At 42.6% G+C, this 25,371-nt stretch overlaps 1 protein-coding gene across 1 annotated transcript; it reads right to left on the bottom strand.

Moving 5' to 3' along the window:
• Window positions 1–182: 182 nt before the first annotated feature.
• LOC137912659 (endothelin-converting enzyme-like 1) lies at window positions 183–25,371 on the bottom strand. Its single transcript, XM_068756800.1, has 17 exons — window positions 24,511–25,371; window positions 24,201–24,269; window positions 23,608–23,718; window positions 23,419–23,511; window positions 21,788–21,912; window positions 14,992–15,214; window positions 12,617–12,715; window positions 12,042–12,116; window positions 10,622–10,725; window positions 9,594–9,652; window positions 7,432–7,483; window positions 4,829–4,896; window positions 3,357–3,505; window positions 1,926–1,991; window positions 1,297–1,392; window positions 405–481; window positions 183–282 (listed from the first exon to the last, which is right to left on the bottom strand). Exons 1-17 carry the CDS (start codon window positions 25,369–25,371, stop codon window positions 183–185), a joined length of 2,427 nt encoding a protein of 808 aa, XP_068612901.1.

Raw genomic sequence — 25,371 nt, forward strand, 5'->3', positions numbered from 1 at the left:
TACAATTGTACAAACTTGTACTTATAATAATGTTGAAAACAAAAACTTTCTTTGTGTATTTTTAGTAGGCGAGAAAAGGTTTTATGCAATCCGTGTCATCCTTGTTGACTCCGGATGTGGGATGTAGTGTCTGGGTGGAGGTTGTGATGCTGATCCCAAGGTCTCCAGTCGGGCCGGAGAAGTCACCATACGGAACATTTATCCTCAGGGTTCATCGGGGAACCCTTCGGACAGTGGAAAACACGGGAAAACTCATCAAACTGTGACACGCTGCCAATGACTCTGCAGGGACAGAAAACACACAGGCGTACAAGCAATGTGAAGAAACGGGCTCTTTTTCTGCCGGGATGCTCTTGGAATAAAACATTATTCTGAAGTTGTGTCGAAGCGCAGAACTTCTGTACCTGTAGTGCTCTGGTGCGTGTTTGTCTGTCAGCAGCTGCAAGTAGATGGACTGAGATCTTCTTTTCATGCACCAGTTCTGAAAAGACAGCATGAACATAACAGTCTGGTTCCGTTTACAGTATTAACAAAGTATAATTACTCCCATAAAGCAAGAGCGCCACACTTACATTTAATGTAAATTAATATCTTATTTACCGTATATATTATATCTGCTGTTTGTTCCAAGAGCAGACTGTTTGCTTTCAAATAAACATAAATGTGGATACAGCCGAATTGTGACCAGTGAGAACAATTGAGCTTTGTTTTGTATTTATAATTTCGTGCCGATACCTGATGATTTAAATGTGACTTTTCCGAACAGATGCTTTATTGGTCTGGTTTGCACTACTGTATATCGGCTTAACGACAGAGTTAAGTTCCGAAGACCCGGTCGCTAAATGATTTCCTCCTTGATTGACAACTTGGCCAATTTTGTTTGGTCAAAAAACATCTACCCCACGATGCGCTGGCGACGCTTCCGGGGTGTGCCCCGCCTCTCGCCCAAAGAAAAGCTGGGATATGCTCCAGCAACACCCGTGACCCGCAAGGCGAATAAAGTGGAAATGAAAATGAATTAAATGTTTTTAAATATTTGCATACATATAGGCTACCGTATTTATACTGTACAGTACATATATACGTACTCACAACTTCGCAGTGCATTCCGCTCAACGTAACAGCGATTTCTTTTTGATAAACACATACATATGTATGTACTAAATGAGTACATCATCAAGTGAGGACCATCTGTATTTAATATATACATAGATAGATAGATAGACAGACAGACCGACCTGGCAGGATGTAACATGTGAATGTAATGAAATGAAGTATACATAAAGACTTCTGTACCTGTGCGAAGGCGATGAAGAGCAGCTGCTCGTGTGTGTATCTGAGGCCGGGCAGCGGTCTCTCTGGACCATGTTCCCTCACCCACTTCTGATACGCCTGGCCAGCCAAGGAATGATAATAGAAGAAGGGAAATACAAATGAAACAATGATCCCTCACCTCATGTCCTTGTTTAAACTATGATGTGAAGCCAAAAGAGTCTTTTTCAATCGCTCCTGACTTGCATGTTGTGTCTGTCTCAGCCAGTCAAACTGATTGACAGGACTGAAAGACATTTGTTGCATTTTAATAATACAATTTAAAAGCATCCACTCATTCCCGTTGTATTTTTGTTCCAGTGTGCGCAAAGCACTGCTCACTTTAATATAGACCACTAAGACAGTTAATATGGAATTGAATTATGCAGCATGTCAAATGGTGTCCGGGCGCGCGCACACACACACACACACTGGTATGAGGAAAGAAATCGAGCAGAATGTTTATCTCTCCTCGTTTCAGAGGCATTTCTGCTTTTTCACCTTTATGCAAATAGTGCTCTACGAAAAATAAAGATTTTTAACATTTAGATTTTGTTGAATGCTGGTTAGAAAGACTGAGGAATTGGACAGCAATGATGTGGAGTATTACTTACATAGTATGATAGCTTTAGTCCTCCCATGTCGGCAATGTTCTCTCCCAGCGTCAGGCGACCGTTCACCTATAGAGCAGCAGCCAAATTACACAACCTCTTTACGCAGGTTAAAACGAAAGTGTACTCAGAGTATAAAAGGAAAAAAAACACAGTCCTTTGAGGGGAATATCTTAATGGCTGTTTTGGCAAAAACTGAACTGAACCTCATTAACATCATATCAGTTTAGAGGATTGGGATTTCTACTTCTGTCACTGCAGAGGTAAAGAGTTTATTCAAATGATCATTATGTAGAACACAGGTAGAGAAAATCACCACAGGAAAGCATCACGCCTTTTCTGTCTCTGCTGTCTTGTCTCATCTGTTGTGCATTGACGGACGCTCCGAGGGATTGTCTTTTCTCGGTGTAATTGTCCATTTAGGCTGTAATCAGTCTTATGTTAAATATAAGGAGCAATCTACTGAAGCAGCACATCTGTTTTAAAATGTGAGGAGTAGAAAGCACAGATATTTGTGATGAAATGTAAGGAGTTCAAGTAAAAAGCTGTCAGAACATTAAATACCCGAGTTAAGTATAAATACCTGAAAACTCCACGGAAGCATAGTAACACAGTACAAATACTTTATGTCCTATGCATCCACATCAATTATGCAGTGTAATCTAGGTTTTGTTTAGAGGGTGGATTCCAGCTGACCTCGTCTTATATAAGGAAAGTTTTAAGGAAATAAGTTCTTTGCTTTTGTGCCAAGACTTGGAAGAGAAGATCAAAATCACTCGCATGTCTGTACCCCCCAAAAAATGAAGGCTGAGCCAGAAAACCTTCGTTACTGTCGCTTAGCATAATGAGTGGAACCAGGCGGTGAGAACTCCACCTACCAGCACCCCATAGATCATTAGATATGCTTCTTGTCGAGTGTAAGAACTACATGTCGGGATTTAACAGGGCCTTGTCTATTTCTTAGATGATCACAGTCACGTTTTGCAGAACTCCCATTTCTGCACGTTCTCCAGGCAACTAGTAGAGACTTCAGATAGCGCAGACTGGCGAGGGTGTGATTATTCACGTGTCACTCCGGAAAACAAAGTGAACAACCATCCATCCATCTTCTTGTCGCCTTTTGTATTTGTATATCCCAGCTTTGCTACGAGCGAGAGACGGGGCATCACCTGGGACGCGTTGCCCGAGCATCACGGTGAACAACCATAATTCCCAAATGTAAATCTATATATATGTGTGTGTGTGTGTGTGTGTAGCTTTAGCTCCTAATAGTGGTTAACCAAGGCATGAAAACCTGCATTCCCCAAACATTTTATGTCTATTTCTTTACAAACAGCAGCTCCCCAAGTTGTAAGTTGTCGTCCTCATGCACAATCTTTCCAAAATGACATACCTGTACAGCAAGTGGAGACTTGTTTGCATGCGCAGACTTACCTTCTGGTTATAGACAGTGAAGTTGTCATAGAGCTTGACGATGCACTCTGCCTTTGTCTGGAACTTCCTGTAGGACTCCTCGGTCCACCACTGTTTGAGGTTGCCATGGCGGTCATACTGGCCCCCTAGGGACATGAACCATTGCATCACTAAGACGAGGGGCAAAAGGTGCAGGGGGGGCAGAGTTAGCATGAAGACACCACAACCCACATCTTCACTTCGCAATCCAAAGAGCTGCTCACCAGTCTTTTTTTTTTTTTTTTTTTTTACTTTGTGTAGCTGTGGGAATTCAAGTATTAGTAGGCAAAGATTGTGAATGCCAGAATGATGTATAAAGGTCAAGGACCAGTTGACCTGCTTTTCTAACCCATTCAATTTCATTGAATAACATCAAGACTCTCTGCCAAAGTAGCTGCTGGTGCACGACCCGAAAGGTCATGCTCACATTCATTTCATTGGGTAGATGTTTTGCAGAAAAGTTACACCTTCGTTTAATTATTTTAATGCATCTTAGAAGACAGCACTTCAGAGTGGAAATGAAAGATACAGATTGTGGCTAACATAGTCCTTTTGTGGGGCCAGGACAGGCTTTGAAAACACAACAAGAGCTGTTATAGGTGACAAAAACAGGCATTAAAAATATACATTCCATTTAGTTATCATTTTGAAATGTTGATGCGTTTTCTGTTTATGCAGATATAAAAACATAGAATTTGCATATCTGTGTAATAATCAAAAGAATAATGAAGAATATAAGCGAGTATGGAGGCATCCATCCACTTCCGCTTTTCCGCATCACGTTGAGAGGCGGGGTACACCTCGGACGTGTCGCCACTCGCCAGCGCATTGCGGGCCCACACAGAGACAGACAACCATGCACACACACACACACACACACACACACACACACTCACACACTCACACACTACGGACAATTTAGAGTAATCAATTGACCTAAATTTTATGTTTTCTTGGGGGGGGGGGGGAGCCCACCGAGACACGGGGAGAACATACAAACTCTGAAAAAATAGGATTTGAACCCAGTACCGGTACCTCCTTGTTCTGAGGCGACAACGCTAACCACTACGCCACCATGGCGCCATCATGGATGGTGTGTTGTTCAAGCTATTACACAGCTAACGTCAACTGGCATAGCTAATGTTAGCAGAACACTGTCATTGTAAAAATAAAAAGACAGAAATTAAATATAAAAATGATTAAAATCAAATAATTTTAATGTTCACATTTTATTTTTCAGCACCAGATATTTGTTGCAAGGGAAAAAAGTTATTGAATTCAAATGACTCAATGTCACCTTGCTCTTTTTTTTTGTTACCGTCAATGCCTGCACATTTACGGCCATCCTGCCTGAAGTTACAGTAAACTCAATACATTTATGGGAGAACAACGTTCACCGAAATGATGAAACGGTGTTCGGACATTGTAGCAATGGCTCAGGTCGCCATTCTTACCCCAGTCGTCATATCCATGTGTCAGCTCGTGTCCAATGATGGCTCCTATTCCTCCATAGTTCAGAGACCTGGCAGAAGAAAGGAAGACGTTATCCCCACGCCCTTGGAGAGCTTTGACTTTTCAAAATATAAAGCCAAACTATGAATACTTGAAAGATGACATAATTTATTTTTTTAATGAAAAGTTAAATAAAACACACCCTTGATAAACTGACTGAACTTTAAATATGCAAACATACATATTCTGACTCCCTTGCAGCAACAGCGGGCAATGTTCATCACAATGTGCTGAAGCTGGAGCGCAGAGCCAACGGATCGATTGCTACGGGAGAAATCCGCAAAAATCTTGTAAGCGTCTCCTGGCTCTATAGTTTCACTAATGGATAACATGAGAGTCCTATTGATCGTCGCATCTGACCCTCAGAGAGGATGCAAGTTTCCAACAGATGTAAAAGGTGTAGCACAGAATCCTCATTTAATTTACTCAGAATACAAATTATATACGGTATATATATATATATATATATATGTTACTATCACAGCACATTTGCATTACTTATACCCGTGCTTCATAAACCGTCACACATCCGGGAGAACTACAAATGTGCTGCAGGGGCAAAAAAAAAGTATTTCTGGAAGAGCGGCTGCTCCGAGGCTCGAAACCGGAAGCTGCTCTCGTCTTGGAAACGCAGCATCCGGGTGAGGTTGATGAACCAAACAATGATACTCTCACAGTTGTGTCCTCCCACAACCCTGTGCTAATTGCCAGAGTGAATAATTTGTTCTGAATGAGACCTAACAGATTGAGTTAGGTTTGTATGCATGCCCACTCACTTTAGAACAAAGCAATCTGCCCTTTGACTGATAGGAGGTGTCTAATTACAGTCATCTCTGTGGCTTTCTCTCCATTTATTGGGTGTCATTGTTAATTCTGTTCAGCCCAGCCAAACCAAACACAAGCTGCACTTGGGATCCAATTTTGGCTCCATGCGGTTCGGATTGGTATCGAATGAAAATAAGCTCGTTGCCACAGTCTTCTGTTCACACTGATTTGGAAACATGAGCTATCTGGTTCACATGTGAGCGGAAAATCTGCCCTGGGACCTTTCGGGAGCCGTCTGAGCATAAATATCACGTAATTTATCAAGCTGTTGAAAACAAAGTGCAAAGCAACACAACTCCGTGAGAGTATTGCGCCATGATTGCAAATGCGTACCCCTGCTTCAAGAACTATGATTGGGTTATACCACCTGATCCCGGACCGGGCTGGACTGCTGTCTTTGCAGCCAATGCAGATAACGACAGCAATGAGAGGGCAGACTTCGGGGTATCCACATGGTTGCATCTGAAAATGACTTTCTGACAGTTCGTCGATACGCTGCCTTATAGACGGCCCAACTCCTCGAAAACTCAATGGCTGATTGAAGCTTCATTATGCTCTTCATGGCATGGTGAGGTGTGTGGGGGGGTCAGAGAGAGAGCGAGGGTTTATGGAGGTATAGGGCTGCTGCAGTAATAACTTTAAGGGGACAGACACACGCGTTATAACAGCATTAATTAATATTGATTAGCATCCATGGCAGCTGGTAGTGCAAATAGTGGCGCGCTAATGAAGACAGAAGTGTCGGCTTATGTTGAGTACACAAAACTGCTAACTGAGGTGTGTGTGTATTATGCAGCAGGTATTTGGATTGTATTGTATGCAATGGCTTAGAATAATACGCAGCACTGGCAGCGGTAGGGTTCCCCCCGGTAAACAGCTTTGGTAACAAAAGGTAGATACAATTTTTTAGATAGATTTTTTTTAACCTGTATTGTTGTTTCTCAGACGATTTTATAAAACAAGCCGAAACATTTATACAAGTATTTTTACCAGTTTTAGATTCTACATTTATAGATTCATTAAGAACGTTTATTTTTGTAGCAAGGCTGACGCTGAGATAAACGTATCTAAAAGGTGGCCTGCATCACAATGCATGAAAGATAATTTGTATTCAACCCCTGAATGTAAATATTTGACCAATCAGATGAAGCTTTGGCTACACGGGAGACCAGATCAATATATCCAACAAGGAAGGTTTGTATGTGTGTGTTTAAAACATTAGCAAAGCTAGTGCTTTATCACTACAACATAGAATATTTCATGTATCACCCATTACAGAGCCAGGAGGAGATAGCTGAATCTGTTATCAGTGTTCTTAAAAGCTATGCTGGAATACAATCGCTCTGTCTCGAGACAGTTTCTCATCACAAAGGGTTTATTTCAGAGCCCCAAATGAAAACCACGGAGATAGATTGAGCAGAGATGCAGACAGGCAGGCTATCCATTTCCATGCACCATCAACTTACTCGATGGACTCAGATTTAGGGCGGCAACCTCGCAATGACACGTCTTCCATTAGCGGGACCTTGTTCAGTAATCGAGCTCTTGTTGGGTAGTTAAATTGCTTTAATCAGGTGTACGGGGACTTGCGCGAACCAGAGGCTCGCTCAGAATAACGTAGCGTTGAACGACCTGTAAGGTGATGCGGCTGTAATGATGTTGTTGCTACGTTAGAAAGCACGCGGCGGGCAAAGACAAGAACAGGACGAGATCTACTTACTGTGGGAACTCAGGGTTGTAGAGAGTCGGCTGGAGAATGCCAGCAGGAAAGACTGGGAGCGTGAGAAATGTGTAAGAAAGAGAAATAGTCCAGGTGTTAAATATCACACACTTTAGGAGAGCCGTCAATAAAATAAAGATTGCTATTGTCAATACAAGGTCCAGGAGAAAAGGGACAAGCAATAATGTCTCTATAAAACACACACGTCAATGTCAACATTCCAAACCCCAGAGTGCAGCTGCTACAGAGGACAGTCTTTGAGCTCTACCATACGCTCCAAAGAAGACATTTTATCGACAAAAATCTTCTCCTTTGGTTTTAAATAATTCAAAAAAGTTATCTTCCCTGAACATTTGTTTATTTCCATCACTGATGTTTCCATGCGGAGCTTTGAGTGATTTGTCCAATATTTATAGTCCCAGGTTATCTGCTGCATGTTCTCTGATCCTCACAAACCTTCAACTGAAAAACGGTTTATGAGAGGAAAGTAAAATGTCATACACAGCTGACTGGTGCACGCGAGCGAGAGCACATTACCCCCATGCTGGCCTCGCTCCAATGGCTTTCAGTGCATTTTAGGATTGATTTTTAAAATTCTGCTGTTTGTTTTTAAGTGCCTTGACTTTGGCTTTCGCACCATGAGTTGTTGGACCTTTTTTTTTTTTATTGTGATACTGTGTCTGTCTTTATTTTGTTTTTTATTGTGTGATTGTGACGTGCCATTTGTTTGTTGTTTGTACAGCACTTTGGTTTCAACCCTAAATGTGCTCTATAAATAAAGATTGGATTGGACAGTATATGAAAAAAAGCAGTGGGAAAAATAATGTGGTAATAAGCAACTAAGAAATCCGCATTTAGCTGAACGATGAATAATATTCTTATAATATATATAATATATAATATCAAGCTGAATTGCCTAACTTTGTGTGGACACTGTCACATATGAGTAAAGGATTGTGTTAAACCTTTACTCGTGCCTGTCTCTGCATTCTGGGGTCCACCAGCGTGATTATTTCGTCCTGTGAACATTTACAGCATCTGTGTTGTTACGATCCAAGGAACCTTGTGAATGTCCCTTTCCATTTATTCTATCCCTGCTTCAGATTAGATTTAAGCACAAGAGAACCCCCTGAAAGTAGAGTTAACAAGCAAACAACACCAGACAAGTGTCTGTTTAAGCTGCTGCAGGATGTGCAGGACGGACTTTGCTCTGTTGACCCACGTCTAATTTTATGTTACTTGAAGCTGCTGGAGGGACTCCGGGACAGTTTGTTCTTAAAACTTCTACCATTGGGTGTCCTTAGAGTGGAAACATGATTTGTACTGTATTTTCTGATGAGTGTTTTATAGCAGTGGTGAAATAGTTATAGCATCTGAATCTCATTTTAGTAACTGCTGGTGCTCCTTTTATATTTATTCTTGAGAGCTCGATATGAGATATCCTGAGACTGCAGCTGTATGCAGCTTCATTGTGAAATATCTTTGTGCATTAATCAATGCACCATCCAGGCGGAAATATTGTTATTGGAAACTATCGGATGGACACTATCCAAATGCAGCTGGGTGGATTGAACCCCCTGTCTTTACTTCGAGCAAACGATTTGGCTTATAATTAGTTATGGTTATTGTGTTCAGGGTTTAACAATCAGTGTTGTAAGCATTAATGGAAACGAATGGGAGAAATAAAGAAGTGTTTAATAAGAGAATCCATGTCTGTAGATGATCACAAATGACCCAGGGTGCTCTGTTCTGACGCCTCCTGTTCTCTTGCATCAGTTTCAGAGCATACGATTGATTTTCTTTTTTCTGCAAGAGATTTTCATCCAGCGGGCCGCCAGAAGCAGACAGCTGGCCGATCCTGGGAGAAGCCGAGGGAAAGGTGGGAGGCAGGGAGAGAGGCTTAATATTGCAAAGCTGGATTTGTTCAAACAAGGGGCAGATCTTGTTTTTCCTCAGTGTGTGAGGTGGAGTGAAGGATGAGAAGGAACATGCTATCAGGGTGTGGACGCCGTCACATTCGACCTGTGGATACCACGTGGCCACATGGTGTAATTGTGTGTGTAACTAAAGCACGGTCTGTGTCGTACAGACTGGGAGCGGCGAGAGGATTGTGTTTGTGTCAGCAGACGGATGACGCACACACCGGCGCGTCACGCACTCACCCATTTGGTTTTTGTTAGGGAGATAGTAGGCGTTCAGGGCTTGAGGGGGGAGGAGCCACCTGAAGAGAAAAACAGTGTCAAACGAGAAGAGTGTGATCGCACAACAACTCCCGCACTCAGATTACCAATCGGCCTAGTCCGAACGCACCCCGTTCCTGAACAGAATGCCAAACACCTCTGGCTGGCTGCCTCTTCCAAAACCCTCCCGGTGAGAAATAATCAGAGTGTGTGGTCCCACGGCCAGAGATCCTCTTTGCATGTGAAACCGCGGACAGTTCCTTTGGGGTAATCCACTAAAGCCAGAATTGATTGTCACCAACCCCCCCCCCCCCCCCCCCCCCCCAAAATGACTAACTCTGAAGTTGTGAGATGCCCTTGTGCTAGGAGAAAAAGACCGAGGCCTATGCATAGATTGCGTAGAAACAAACACAGCGAGGACGAGGAGCGTACGCGGCTCCTTTATTTCTTTTCCCCCCAGCAATGAGACAAAGTGAGTGATGAAGGGATCATTTTTGGTGATAAAGGAGAGAGTGTGTGTGGTTTCTTCAGGGCGCTGAGCGTGGGCTAATGATACAGTTGTTTTGAGCACCTTGGAATACTGATGTGACTGTAATGTGTTGTCATAGCAGAGAATCATTCAATCCAGAGGAACGGGGCAGTATGTCAAAAAAAGAAAAAGAAAGAGTTCCATGTCCCAGAGCCCTTTTCTGCTGCCTGGCTGTTATAGATAAGTAAATCAAATGGATTTCTCCAGCTGTGTGCGTCCTTTTTGGTATCTGTTGGTTTAATTTAGAGGCGCATCAACAAATATGTCAAACGGGAAGCGGATTCACGGGGACACGTGTTAGACACGTCAAATATATCAAGAGCGATTCAGGGAAGTGAGCGTCCAGCGTGAGACTCGGCTGCATCAGCTTGGGCTGGATTTCAAATAAATTAACCCTCCGTAATTGCTTTGCGCTGCATGTCACGGGGCTGAGATAGCTGTCTCGCCTCGCCCGCGTAGCACAAGGAAATATTACGCTCACGTTGTCTTGTCAACCTCTTCGTGGATCTTCTTGACGGACAGCTTTATGTGGAACTTGATGCTGTTGAGGATGTTCTTGAAGTAGGTCTTCTCGTCCACATCGAACTGCAAAACCACAGATGTGAAGAAAGTGTGAAGACCATTATTCTACAGAGCGCATTAAAGAAATGTTTGCAGCAATTCACTTTCCAATGTCCAATGTCTGTGGAGATGAAGCAAGCTGCGACGAGCTGCTTAACTTAGTTGCTATCCAGCATTTGTGAGGCTGGGCTTGACCATATGGCCAAACCATGCTGGAGACACTTAAATGTTCCTGTTGCATAAATCTTCCCGGTGAATAACTAATGCACGGCTGGCACATTTTATGCCTGCAATAGCAATCAGACAGAAGAGTAAGAAAATAAAGGATGCAACAGCAACAATCAGCATCAGAAGACGGCCACGTTTTACACCTGCCAAAAAAACCGTCTGCAATGCTGAAAAAGTGTGTTTAGGCATTTTAATCAACTTAAATGAAATCTGAAGGGACTCAATAACAAAATGCAATATACCTGAGCCTGTGGTGAGCTATTACATCTGCATGAATGAGGCAACTGACAAGATGGAAGCAGAGCTGTGAGTGAGTGAGAGGAGGCTGAGCGCTAGAGCAGTCTGATGGAGGGATGAGAGAAAAGTGCTGCGACAGAAGGAAGCAAAAATGTTTGTCTGTTCCGTGACCGTCGTCTTCTGCTCTTCAGCAGCAGGTATCACTTATAGCAGTACTGTAGTTTGTTGGACATATATTGAAAAGCCTTTCCATTCGCTATTCAAAAGTGTTTTATGCAAACATACTTTTGTAAATCATCTTTCTCCTTTTTGTTTCTAGCCGTTTAGTCGAACAGGGCCAGATGCGCTTCTGTCACTTTCCGACAAACGTACAAATCTCTGCAGAGAATTATTGAACGCGGTGGAAGCAGATGGAGGGAATTTGCCTCTGATGGAGCTTCTTCTATCACCTTGCGTCTGTGTGCTTTGAAATTCAACTCAAATCAGACAAACTTTATTTAAGTAGCACTTTAGAAACAACACAGTTAATCCAAAATGTGTAAACGGCCAGAGTGAAAGAATCAGAATCAGAATCAGATTCTTTCTGATTCTGATTCTTTTCTTTCACTATGTTTGTTTTACATGTGTCTACTGGCTTCTCGCCATACTCTTTGAATAAGATCTGCTCTCACCAGTGTGTTTTGGGTTCATTCACTCCTGCATGTGAATTAATCTTACTCCAAATTAATTTAAGATTCCTAACTATTTCTAACAAGACATTCTAGACACAGATGGAAAGGGATGCTGAGAATTAGAATCTGATGATTTGATATGGAGGTGCTCGTGTGCGGATGTGGATGTGGATGCAGAGTGGAATCAAAATCCTCATGACTCACCCCATATTCCTGATCTATGAGCTCAGGTTTGAGCAGGAAGTCAGGGTATCCTGTCATCACCATCATGTGCTTCAACTGGGACAAAGGATGAAGACACAGTAAATTGGTGAAGGATGAAAGTAGGAAAGGAAGAACGGACCCAACATCAACCCACATCCACTTTGAGTAACTAAAACCTACTCCTATAAGTTGTTTTTGGGCACACAGCTATGCCAGCATACACACACATTCGACTAATCGAGCACACCCAGTGTAATAGGATTACAGTGAAGCTCTTTATATTCAGCATGCCCCTCTAAAAGGATTATAACTTCAAATTGTAAAAGTATTAGAAGAGATATCGTGCAGTGCAGACCCGACATCAGCACCACAGAAAGATCCGGATTAGACAATCTTCACTTCTCAATGTCAAGCCCTTGATGTATTCTATCACACACTTCCATCTAACCAAGCAATCAATCAAATTCTCGGGCAAGAAGGGAATTGCAAAGAAATAATTAAATCCTTTTCTAATTCTAATCGGATCTGGCAGGGAGTCGTGATTGTTTGTGATGAAGGAACGCTATTCTCTAAACCTTTGCCCTGGCCGCTTCTTTGGTGGTATCATCCATCCAGTCCAGCTCGTGCAGCCGCAGGTCCAGGGAATGCTTTATGTCCTCTACCAGCTCCTGTACCTGGAAGGAGATCACGCATTGGAAGAAGTTTTAAAAGGAGCAAAATTAATGTTGTTTGTGGTCTCAGATGCTGGCCTGTCAGACTGTGCTGAGGGCTTAGGTGGATCAGTATTTTCGGTCTCGGATTACCTTGTCAAGTCTATCGATTTCCTGCTATAACCGTCACTATTTATTTTATGACGGAGCTCCTGAAAAGGTATAAATCAAGTTTATTGTTATTATTATCATCTTTTTTTTTATGTGGGACATTTTTATTAGAAATGTAAAGTGACAACCCGTATTTTGTCCTCTCCAAGGACCTACTGGAATCACTGGCCTAGAATCCAAAGGAAAATAAGGCAAAGACCAGGAGCAATGGTGTAAAAATGATATTATAAATTCTCTGAAATCAAAAGTGGATTCAGCTTTTATTTAAACTGCAGTGAAATATTAATGAATATTAAATATGTAACTGATATCTATCGGTTCTAATCAGTCAGATTGTCTCTAATTCTGTTTTAATCACATGAGGAGAATGAAGGAGCAAAGCGCAGAATCCAGAAGAATTATATTTTCAGTGGACCTTCAATATTACATATTTATACCTTGAGTCTGATCCCCATACTTATGTTTGCATAGCAGTGATAGGTAGGATATTTTTATTGAAGCTTTCCATTTGTGCTTTTTGCCTTTTTAATTATTAGATATATTGTAAATGGGTTCTCTGACACAAACATTATTGTTGGCCATAATTTAATTTGCAGAATATAAAGAAGAATATTTTCCATCCAGACTTCAGATAACATGAACAACAAATTATGTTTCTTTCTCAAACTACTATAATAAATATGCGAGCCTACTGCTAAGACATTGGGACATAGGCTGTCCTTCACATTATAAGGCAATTATATTGGCAATTCAGGATAACAAGAAAGCAACATGTCTCCCACTCTGCCTCCCGTCTCTCAGCCTGAGCTCCTGAGACTCATTAATTCCTGTTCATGCTGAGGTAAGCACCATCAGTGAGTCAGTCAAGGCTGCACATATCGCCATTGGTATCTTGGCCAGTACATTTCCTGTTGATAACAAGCTCTCAAACCTGTGTGGACATGCCAAAAGTCCAGATTGATGTATTAGCGTGAACATGGAAAACTCAAAAAAACAACAACATGCTTTACACTTTCAACGCACATCGGACACTTTAGACACTCTGTAGATACAAAGAGAACAAATAGTATTGATGGCTTGAATGTTTAGATGCTTATTGGATTAGTGTCAACTTTCTCTTTGATTTTATTGCACAATCACTCTAGCTTGAACTTTGATTGAAATCTATGCTTTGCATCTTATTGGAATCATAAACAGAACATTCGGCTATGGGAACTCAAACTTAATTATGATACAGTACAAAGGAAGTAGTTAAGTTAGTAGTCTTAGAGTTGAATCAGACTTGCTGTATGCTCAGCGATTCCAAACTTTGCAAGAGAAGACGAAAGGCAGCAAGATAAGTCATGTTGGGTGGACTTTGAAAGTTTTAAGGAGAAGAGGATGAAAGTAAGGAAGGGGCTATACTGAGGTTAGAAAAACCTTTGGAAACCAAATCCACAAGTCCTAAAATGGACATAAAATAAGACATAATAATACATAGGAGGAAGGATTAAGATTAAGGTAAAGGACAAGAGGACAAAGGGGCATATCTGAGGGATTAGTAGTGCTTGACCAACTCAAAGAGCAAAAAACAGTGAGTGAAAGGAGACAATTCAGATTCTGAATAGAGTCCAGTTGCAGGGATCCATCAGAATCATGTGGCCTTGTCAAAAAGAAAGCACACCTCCCCACACTGCCCCCGTGGAATGGACCAAAATGAAGGAATGGGATGGAGACAAAAAATAAAAAGTAAAGAACCAAAATTTAAGAAGTAAAAAAACAAAACTCTGAACACAGAAATGTCTCAATTGATTGCGCAGGCATTTTAAATGGCTTCAGTAATAGCTGTAATCACGAAAAGTACAACTGAATGCCAAGGTCAGTTCTCCCTCTCGCTGTCTGAGTAGGGTGTGTGGGTGGGTCGATGATGTGTTGAGCAGATCACAGTCCTGCTGACTCTGAATGAAGGAGATGAGCATTTCAAATAAATAACCGCATACATTTATGACTAACAAGTGATGAGGCATTGGCGCCACAGTGGCGTAGCGGTTAGCGCTATCGCCTCACACCAAAGCGAAGTGGAATGAAGGTCTTTAAAATTATGCATCCAAGGATAAAGCAAGCATCCGCCGGCCCAGCTCCATCCATACCTTCGCCTTGCTCTGTGAGGAGAAGTGCTGCTGGACGAAGAGCGCTCCCAGGGCCATGCCGAAGTGCTTATTAGCCTGAGTGAGGCAAAGCCTCCCCAGCTCCAGCTGCTGTTCTGTTCCATCAATCTCCCGAGAAAATTCATGGATGGTGCTCCGGAAGGCGGTCGACAGGTGTTCACTCAGCGCCGCCACAATGCGCCACAGCATGTAGTTATGGAGAACTCTGGCATGGGCGAAACAAGAAAGGCCGGGTCACTTACTTGAACTGACTGTAGCAGCTTTGCTAAACCGATGTGACTGATGGAGGAAGTAGAAAGAAGAAATAATATCCAGTAGAGTCATTGAAATCAGATAAGAGCCTTGCTTCCGCCAAATAAAAGCTTTTGACGGTACCTTTGTGAATGCACCTGAAATTAGGCTTGTGCAAATTATAACTGACCTGTCCATGCAGACACAAGTACTATTACTATTACACGAGTACAATAGTGGCAAGAGTTACAAAGTCAGAAAACTCACAAAGGATTGTTGACTTGAAGGACGTTCTTGAATTTTAGCTACTCGTAAACCACTAAGCTACCGGTCGTATCAGAGCAGATAACATGGATGTGTTGAACAGAAAATGTATTTTATTTTTCAAAGAACTCAACTGTTGAACAAGCATAACGTCTCATGATGATGATTCATTGTTGCCGGCTTGTCTGAGAGTAAAGCAGGATAAAAAAAAGTGCCGATGGATTTTTGATGACGCTTGGTAGAAGGGTTGAACATGTAACAAATAAAAGCCAAATCAATGTTAAAGTGGATCCCCCAAAAATGGGATGCTCATATGTGGGGTTCCGTTCTTGTGCTTCCATGGCTTTTACCCTTGAAACTGAGATAGACTTGCTCTGGTGCAACAGCACAGCCCCTTTATTGTTGGGTTTTGTAAATTGATATATTCTGTGTCTAAATGTCATCTTGCTCCATCTGGCTCAAAGTTCTGTTTTTCCATCTGCCCTCCAAGCCACTTAACATTCTGAAAAGTTAGGGAGAAAACAAGAGGGCGACAGTGATGGATAATGGGTGGTGAGGAGTCAAGAGGGCCCAGCAGAAAGGGAACACCCCTCTCCAATTCAAAGAGTCGCAGAGCAGCCAAGCAGCACACGGGTGAGGAAAAATGCATCTTTCATTTATGTATTCACGCTGTGCCTTCTCCCCCGGACGATGGAGTGTTGGAGTGTCCTCATGCCCCCACTGGGCGCACACATCTAATCTGCACTACAGGGATAAATGCCCTACTCTCCTACTGTGAGGCTCCATGTGAACCTAAAGGCATGCTGTTGTCACTCTCCATTGTTTTTTTTCCCCTTCTTATTCATGGCAGATATTAAATCAAAAGTATCTTGGAAACAGCACCCTGAGGCCCTGCCGGCGTTGCTCTTGTGAAGTGAAATTAATTGACGGAAAGGGGAGAAGAAGCTCGGAGGTAGGGGAGTGGAGGGCAAAAAAAAAGGATGAGACTCAGGCATTGTCCTTGATCGTCAGTCCCTCGAACCAATCAACAAGTTTTACCGGTTTAATTGGCTGCTTTGTTTGATTTTCAGGTATAACATTTATATGTATGTGTTTGTGGGTGTGTACAGAAAGCCAGCTACATGTATGGAAGTTGTCTAAACTACTGCATTCTCTGTAAATTGAAATATACCATGCGTTTTCTTGTTAGTTTAGCATCAGCTGAAACTAAAAGGAATACCGTGTGTTTGAACTTCATATTTTTCAAAGTCCTCAATAAACGGACTTTTTTTTTTTTACCACAGTAACAAATACATATGATTATTTTTTGACATTGGACCCAGATCTGTGTATTACATGGTGACGAAAATTGACTCCTCCAAAGAACAGACCTACTGCTTAATTTGCCGTTGATTCCCTAGAAAGTCCCCTAAAGCTCAGATCACCATGTTCATCCATATTAAATTCGGGCATACGGGCTCTGCCGGTGTGTGCTTAAAGCTGTAATAGTGTTAGAACAGTGTTAAATGAAGGCAGAGGGCCTGTCGATGAGAGCGCTGTTCAGATCAAGCAGTAGGTCTTAATCACCCGAGGACTGAGTGAAGGCTCATTAACTGAATGGATTTTAATGGGGCTAGTTAGGAAGATAAAGACACTGTCCCTGTGCACTGCATCAACACATTACCACAGGTAAATGACCCTGCAGGTAATGGAGGGCAGAGGAACTCCTCTTCTCTGAAACCTGGAATAACCTGAAGACTGCTATTTAATAGTTTTATTATCTGTTATACAATGACGTGAATGTGGAATAACAGGACGCACTACACAGAACCGCTTTCAACCCGCTGGCCTAAAATCACAAAGTAAGTTTAGAGTTTTACCCAAAGCACCTTATAGTAGCATAGCCGCATATATTTTCAGCTCTGGAGACCTTGCTGAGAATTAAACCCCGACCCTGGAAACTACAGCACCATGAAATTTAGCGAGCAGCTCATCTGAAAATGTAGAAGCAGTGGACCCAGTAGAAAGCCAATCCTTGACTGATTCACGTCTTTGGAGTTCTCGTGAACAGACATATATATCGTGCGGTAGAACCCGTCTGAAATAATAGTCTTCGGCTCGCCGTTTGATTGCACAGCTCAGACACTCCGGGAAACAGCACACCAGATTCCCACACGACAGAATGAGCAAGCAGCTGCCAGGCAGAGCGTGTGACACAGACGCCGATGTGGTCATTATGCTTTCCCCTCCATTGAGGGCTGCTCATCTGGCTAATGGGATTGGGTGCAGTCATCGCAGTGGGTGGAGACTGCGCACACACAGACAAGCACATTTGAGGGTAAAAGGATGGATGGAGGTGTGACCGCACTTGTCAGTAGACATATTTGATTGTTAACTCAGAAGTGCGGGGACATGGTTTGGAGGGAAGATAACAACGAAAGAAGGCGTTGTTCAATAGATACTTGTAAAGATGGAGAGTGCGTGTTCCCACAGAGGGGGCATCGGCGAGTGGAAATAGATGAATGAATGGAGCAATCAAAAGCAACTTCAAAATAAGTGACATTGAAGAAGGGAGGAGGAGGAAAGAAGTGATATAGGAGAAGGAAGAAGAGAAACATCAGTGATTTTAACATGGGGAAGGCAAAAACTGGTGAAAGACAAGACACAACAAAGTGAGAAAAATGCAAAGGGAAGATGTTTAAAGGACAAGAAATGAAAATTCACTACAAGAACCACCAAAAAAAAATCAAGTCAAGAGATGGAAAGCGGTTCCACACCATGCTTCCATTTTAACAAGGGCCCACACATTCTAGGATTGTCAGTCTGTTCAGGTCCAAGATGGACAGTGTTGTTTGCACTTTGGTCGGAAACTGCTGTTCAAAAGAGTACGTCATTTTTATCTGGTCCATTAGTGTCTGAGAGAGGAAACAAACCTCTCCATCAGGTCAGAGACAATAATACAATGGGTCAACACCTATGCCACAGGTGTCATGACGCACCCAAACAATGGCATTGTGTGTGTTGTCCTTCTGTGAGGTTAGCTGTTCACATGTGCAAAGGATGAGAATGGATTAAACCTACCGGTACTAATTATGATGCATCTGTAAAAAAATACCAACTCTCCATATCCAACATTAAGAAATAATAAATGAGTCACCCAGAAGTTGCATTTCTGGATGAGTCTGTGCTTGAGTGTTTTAAAACCACATCTGTAAATGACTCATATGACCACATAATCTGGGTTGAATACTAAGGGCCCAGAAAAACTCCTGTTTAATGAACTCGGCACAAGTTGTTAAACTAACTTGTAGATTATGGTAAATATTGTACATTTTTGTTAGTCAGTAAGTTGACTCTCTGTATTAGCTGTAAATAATGTCTATTTTACACCGACGGTATTGGCTAATAATAAGTTAGGGACAGACTGGAGATTGAGGGAAGATGAGAATGTTGGAGCGACCAAGAAAATATCTATTTTATCATAGAGAAAAGAGGAACACCTGAGGAAGAGAATGACAACAGGAGTTAGACAGGTGACAGAAGCAGAGCTGATTAGAGAACAGTGGAAGGAGTGCAGGAAGAGCGAGGTAATGGGATTGAGTAAAGAAATTGGGGGGGAGAGGGGCTTAGCATGCAAAATTTAGAAGCGATATAGCAAGGGAGGAAAGGGAAGACAGGAGGCAGATGGAGAGTGTTGGGAAGCAGGAGACTGCAGAGAGGATGAGAGAAGGAAAGACTGAATCAGAAAGAATTAGACAGACATTGTGAGTCCTCGCTGTTACCATCCATTGTCAGAAAAAGAAAGACATTTATAGTTTGTTCATATTTTTTTTCTAAAATTAGTTAAATTATTAAACAAGGTCATGAGAAAAGATGTAAAGTATTATTATCTGTTTCTAATAGTGTCCAAAAAATGGGTTAGCAGGCAATTAAATAGACCTCTAATATTCTGAGGTGTACAAACTGCTGGAATTTTTCTTTTTTTTTTTACAGGATTGAAACAGTTATTTATTGTCATTTTTATACTTTTATTGTATATCAGAATGTAAAATTCTGGTGTAGTGGCACCTTTGAGATGAAGAGAAGAAAAGGTTGAGATCAATTTTCAAGATAAAGGTTAATTTACTTAATTTACTGTAAGATTCAGATTTTCATCTTCACAGTGTCGTTGGTGTATTTTATCCTCTGGGTTGAGGTTGAACAGGCATATTTGCGAAGATAAATGCAGTCATTATTTTGTAGTCATATGGTTAAGATGGTACCGCCATGGGATTTATTTCTGCAACAACGCTGCTCTAAATAAAACTTCGAGATTTTCAGTTGATTTTAACTTTCAGAGTGCAGCTTAGAAATCAAGTCCTTATCAGGCAAATGGAATAGCTGAATAAGTGAATGCTTGATAAAAGGGAGAGAAGACGGGATGTGCGATAGATGCAGGTGGACGGAATAAAAGCGGGAGGGAGGATGATTGAAATTTAATGTGGAATCTATTCCGAAAGCCATTGGGGGGTGGGGGGGTATGGATGAACAGACCATGAGGAGATTGGTAAACAACAAGGGAGAAGATAGAGCCTGGAACCTGAGGAGAAGTGAACCTGGGCTAATGGATGTGACACAGGGGACGGTCGCTGCACTTCTACAAAGAAGAATATGAATCTCTTATTGATACGACCCTTTACTCAAGGCGTATTCATACTGGAGTGCTGCGATTAAAAGGCACATTTTACAAAGAAGTGAGAGCAGAAAGAGACCAGAGAAAAGAGATAAGAAAAAATGGAGCACAGAAAAGAGGGTAGAAAATGTGATATGGATGAGTTGTTTACACTGATAGGAGCAAAGTTAAATCACTGCTAAAAGAAAGATGCCATCTTTTGCAGCGGCAGATAAAAATAAGTAGGATAAACACTGAAAAATTTAAGTGAACAATAACTTTAGCTTTTGCTCCATTATGAGGCCACAGATCAAGGCTAAAAGCAAATAAAGAAAAGCTATTCTATTTTGGATGAAAAGTCTGGGTCTTTTGCTGATGAGCAGACTGGTGACTGCGCTACCTGGTGTATAGGAACTGTTAGAATCTTGTTAGAATCTTACAGGTAACGGCGATGATAGCTTCATCCCAAACAAATAAACAAATGACATGTTATATTCCTTCCCCCCCCCCTACATTAAAACATGTTAGTCTGGTCTGTCTGACCCAGTGTTCCTTTATCTGAGTGAGATTTGTGTTACAATATATGGCTTTGGTCAGGATTTCTTTTTCTTTGTTTTTTTGTAACTCTCATTTCATTGATTTCTTATGATTGAATGACTAATAATTCAGCTTTGCAGAAAGTGTCTGTCTAATGATCTCAGTTTAAGGAATGCATGCAGACATGCAACATGTTCCGATTTTTAGATCTACTTTGAACCATGTTCCAAAGGGAGCCGGGCGTCTTACCCATTGAAAGCTTGAGAATAGGCTGAGATCATTTTGGCGCCAAAACCTCTAATCAGTGGATTTACCAGATGAAACTGTGACAGTCAGTGCGCCAGTTTCCTGAGGGAAACGTTGCAGGGAAACCAGCTGCAAGTTGGTTCGATGAGTCATTCAGCCCATATCCTGGTCAGATGGCGGATTGCACACAAGGCCACCCCCTGAGCTCCCCATCCCCTATCACTTGCCCTCAGGTTCCACCTTCCCGGCAGAAGGTAAAATGTACCATACCAAAATGTATGAATAGGGTATGCTTCCACACAGACGGAGAGACGTGACATCATACGTAAATGACAAGCAAGTAATCCACCTGCCAGTCATCTAACCAGTCAGCCGTGCTGCTGTTGTGTATTTGTGTAGAGCACAGCGACTATAGGCGAGCTGTCAGCTGCTGTGACACGCATCCCGACGTGCAGCAGCCCTCTTGGAGACTTTCAACCACAGGATGAAAGAAAGTGTGTGTGTGTGTGTGTGTGTATGCATGCTGCTGTGTCTAAGGTTACTTTTGGTATATGTTGAGACTTCTTGTGTAAGCCTATAAGCAATGCATGCAAACATATACAATGTCCCAGGAGTCCATGTGTCCCTGTCTGAGTGTGCAGGGGGGCAGAAAGGGTGTGGGTGCAGATCAATAATAATCAGCTGCAGCAGAACTAGAATCCCATCCAACAGTGTTTCACTTTAAAACACATGCACAAATGGTGTGCATGGAATCTGTGAACAGCGGCTCTCAGAAACAAACCCATACACCTTGTGAAACAGGGATTCAAGCTCAGTATGTATTCCAAAATATCTCCATCTACTTTCATTGGCTTGCCTCTTTTTCTTTACCTCTTTGAAGTGTTCTTGATGATGTCCGAGACTTGCTGCATATAATCGGTGGCGAGCACGACGATCTCTTCATCCTCTGAGAAGTTGTCATGGAAGATTCTGTCCAGCAAGCGCTTCCAGTGAAGCTGCAGCAAGTGGAGGAATAATGTCATGTCAGTTCCGTCACACTGTCCCAATGAAAAAACGACTGGAACACTAATGTATATTTTTTTTAACTTATCAGTGCAAGATAGTTTTATCCAGAGTTTGACATCATGACAGATGGGTTTCCCATTAATTTTTCTCCCCAAATAAGGGTTAGGGTTAGGGTTACACATTCTATGTGCTCCTTCCTCAAACCTCAGACTGCAGTCTTAGACTCACTTTTGAGCTCCGACCTGATTATTTGTGCAAAGAAGTAAATCTGGATTGTCAATAAAACACTCAGACCTTCTACAACTGTGCATTTCCCGTTGTGTGTCTGAAGGATCATTTCAACATATATACAGTGTGTTTTATATTTACGAAACAATATACAGGTACACACATTTAAAGACCATTTTCTTCCATTTCATAATGTGTTGCCTCAACTCTTTTCTGTTTATGAGTCATTAGGGAAGAGCTTTCAGTTTTACCATCATTTCCAGCACCCCCTCCCAGTGGTATCTAATTTTTGCTTCTTTTATTCCATCTCACATTCACCCTGCAGGACACACAGCTTGTTCTTGTGACGTTTGTCATTCCATCTTAATAAACATCCTGATTTACAGAGACCAAACACGCATTGATACCTCAGGAATAGCCTTAGAGAGGTTATCTTCATAGTCATCACATCGGCACATTAAACCAGGTAACCGTGCATCATTTTTATCATTGTCCAATTTTTGTGAGCCTGTGCAAACTGTAGTCTCAGTTGAAGGACTCACTGACACTTGACGTTTTACAGCTCGATGCTGACAAAACTGAGCTCCACTTTGAATTGAATGCATCATTCACACCTTGATTTTCACGACTGTCTTTGTACCTGCTTGAGTCAAACCACTCTGGTATGACTCAAGCTCATCTAGAATGCAACAGCTAGACTTTTAACTAGGAGCAATCAGAGATTTCATATTACCTATATTAACTGCAGTGGCTGCCTGTCAAGTACAGAACTCTTTTTAAGGCCCTTTTGATCACTTATAGAGCTTTTTATGATGCAGCTCTCGTGTGCCTCCTTCAGCTACTGACCTGTTAGAACACTGAGATTAGAATTAGAACCTTCTGAATGTGTCAAAACAAAAGGTGATCATTCAAAACCGTCACAAGCATCACAGCCCAGGAAGTATCCTCGTCCTCATCAGATCAGCTGAGTCTAATTGGACTGAAAGATTTGATGCCTTTATAATGCACTGCGGTGACTATGTGCTTTGATCTATTAGGCGTTCTGTTATTTTTTTTTACTTTTGTATTTTATCTAAAGCACATTGTGACTTGTATTTAAGAACAAACTATATTAATAAAGTTTTTTTTCAAATGTTGACTTTTGTGTGTTTAGTGCAAATCCCATGCCTGTGCTCTTACACGCTTGACAAACAATTGAAAATATTTAGATGAAATATGTGTGTGATTGTGTGTGTGTGTGTGATTGTATGTGTGTGTGTGGCACTCACACTGGGAGCGATACGCTGTAGCTGCTTGAGGGTGATGCGGTTATACATGGTGCTGATGTCCTTTCTTTGGTCATCAAATTCTGACACAGTGATCTGGAGGAAAGGGGAAAGAAATTTTACTCAACACAGTGCGCGCGCACACACGCATGCACACACCTACACACACACACACACACACAATCTATTCACATTGGCCAGACGGGTCTCAAGCTGTATAATCTCCTTGGACTTCTGTGTGGCGTTCTGCGCTCCCAGCATGCTCAGCAGGCGCTCCATCAGGGCCTTGTATGCCACCAGGATCTGAGAAGCCCAATTACACCAGCAGTAAGGGACAGAAGGAACTGTGGCATCATTAGTAATGATCAGTGACCGGAGTGACATGTGGCAAAGTGGCAGGACAGGATAACAAAAGCACAGCATGTGACAGAGGAAAACACGGGGACTGATGAAGAGGAGGGAGCGCCAAGTCAGTAAAACAGATGGAGGGGAGAGACGTAGAGAATGGAAGGATTATACAAAAAAGGAGTAAATAAGGTCAGTAGGAGGGGAGATTAGGTGGGAGAGGGGCCGACGGAAGTCAAGTATGATATAAAAGAAGGAAAAGACGATGTGGAGGAGCGTTGGAAAGAGTAAAGATAGGAGGACAAATTTGAATGGAGGCAAACAAGGAAGTAGATAAAAGAATACAGGAAAAAAGAGCGGATTGAAAAGGAAGGGGACAAGGGGAGAGGAGAGGTTGAAGGGAGTCAAATGAAGGAGAGGAGTTAAGGAAGCATGTTTACCTTCACGCTGTCTTCATCCTGTCCCAGATAGAGACTTCTCTCAGGCAGGGTGAGTCCCTCCTGATCGACCTGCATGAAGCACACCGACCCAAACACTGAGTCAGTAGTTAAACGCTCTGGCATGTCGTCACATCTCACATTATTCTAACAGAAGGCGCTGATAACTGAATATCTCTACTGTTCTTTGTGACTGTGTTTTTAAGAGAATCTGCAAAAATGCATACAATTTCTGGGAAACACACACAAGCAAATTCAAATACACTTATGGCCTTCAGACACACACACCATCCACATACAGACTTTCTCGCACCCTGATTGCATTCCTGGAGGAGTTCTTGTCATCCACATTGACGGTAAGGGAAAAGAAGACGGCGGTGCTGTACACCCCCTGGGTCCTGTACAACAGCTCATTGAAGTCCGGCCTCTGGGGTGCGCCCTCTCTCTCCCACCCGGCAGAACCGGGAGGGGCCCCGGCCAGGTCCCACCCTCCACAGCTTTCTATCACCTCCGTCATGGGTTCAGAGCCCAGTTCATCGATCTCCTGGATATTGACGCAGGATCGATAGAATTCCTTGACCTTGCGCTCTGCTGAGTCGGGCCCGTGCCTACGTATGGGCTCTAGCATGAGCCGCTGCAGCTTGTCCTCATTGTGTTCGCCTATGGCGGTGATGATGCCGTAGCTGAGCTTGTCCTCTGGGATGCCGTGGCGCCTCAGCCAGCCACCACAGGCAAAGGAGTAAAAGTCCTGGCAGGGCTGGATGGTCGGGTCAATATTGGCCTGAACGAAGCGTGCCGCCCGCAGCAGAGAGCGCTTGCGTTGGCAGTCCTGTCGACACTGTGGGTCCTGCTGGGCTTCCAGGGAAATGTACTTAAGTGCCAACATGCTGCCCAAGATGACACACATGCCTGCTGCAAAGACCAGGGCCGAGAGAAGGCAGATCTCTCTCCGGCTCCATCGGGGCAGCCCTCCGCTGCTGCTGGATCCACTGCTTAGATCTCTGTTTCGGCCATTCGACCAGGTGCCTCCCCGGGTGCGGCCCATATGTCGATCAAGACTGCCCCCCAGGTGAAGGGTCATGCCATTGCTGAGGATGTCACTGCTATAGCGACCGCCATATTTCACTTCCTGGAATTCATCATAGTGGGCAGTCAGTGAGTATGTCTTCTCCAT

This window comes from Brachionichthys hirsutus, unplaced genomic scaffold (genome assembly GCF_040956055.1).
Source record: "Brachionichthys hirsutus isolate HB-005 unplaced genomic scaffold, CSIRO-AGI_Bhir_v1 contig_769, whole genome shotgun sequence".
Classification (NCBI taxonomy): Eukaryota; Metazoa; Chordata; class Actinopteri; order Lophiiformes; family Brachionichthyidae; genus Brachionichthys; species Brachionichthys hirsutus.

What these genes read in the sequence shown, in the direction of transcription:
- LOC137912659 (XM_068756800.1), bottom strand. Translation starts at nt 25,371, where the DNA reads ATGGAGAAGACATACTCACTGACTGCCCACTATGATGAATTCCAGGAA. An exon ending in ATCAAGAACACTTCAAAGAG is followed by an intron (nt 15,215 to 21,787) that starts GTAAAGAAAAAG and finishes CGCCCATGCCAG; the next exon opens with AGTTCTCCATAACTACATGC. An exon ending in CCTCACAGAGCAAGGCGAAG is followed by an intron (nt 12,716 to 14,991) that starts GTATGGATGGAG and finishes ATCTCCTTCCAG; the next exon opens with GTACAGGAGCTGGTAGAGGA.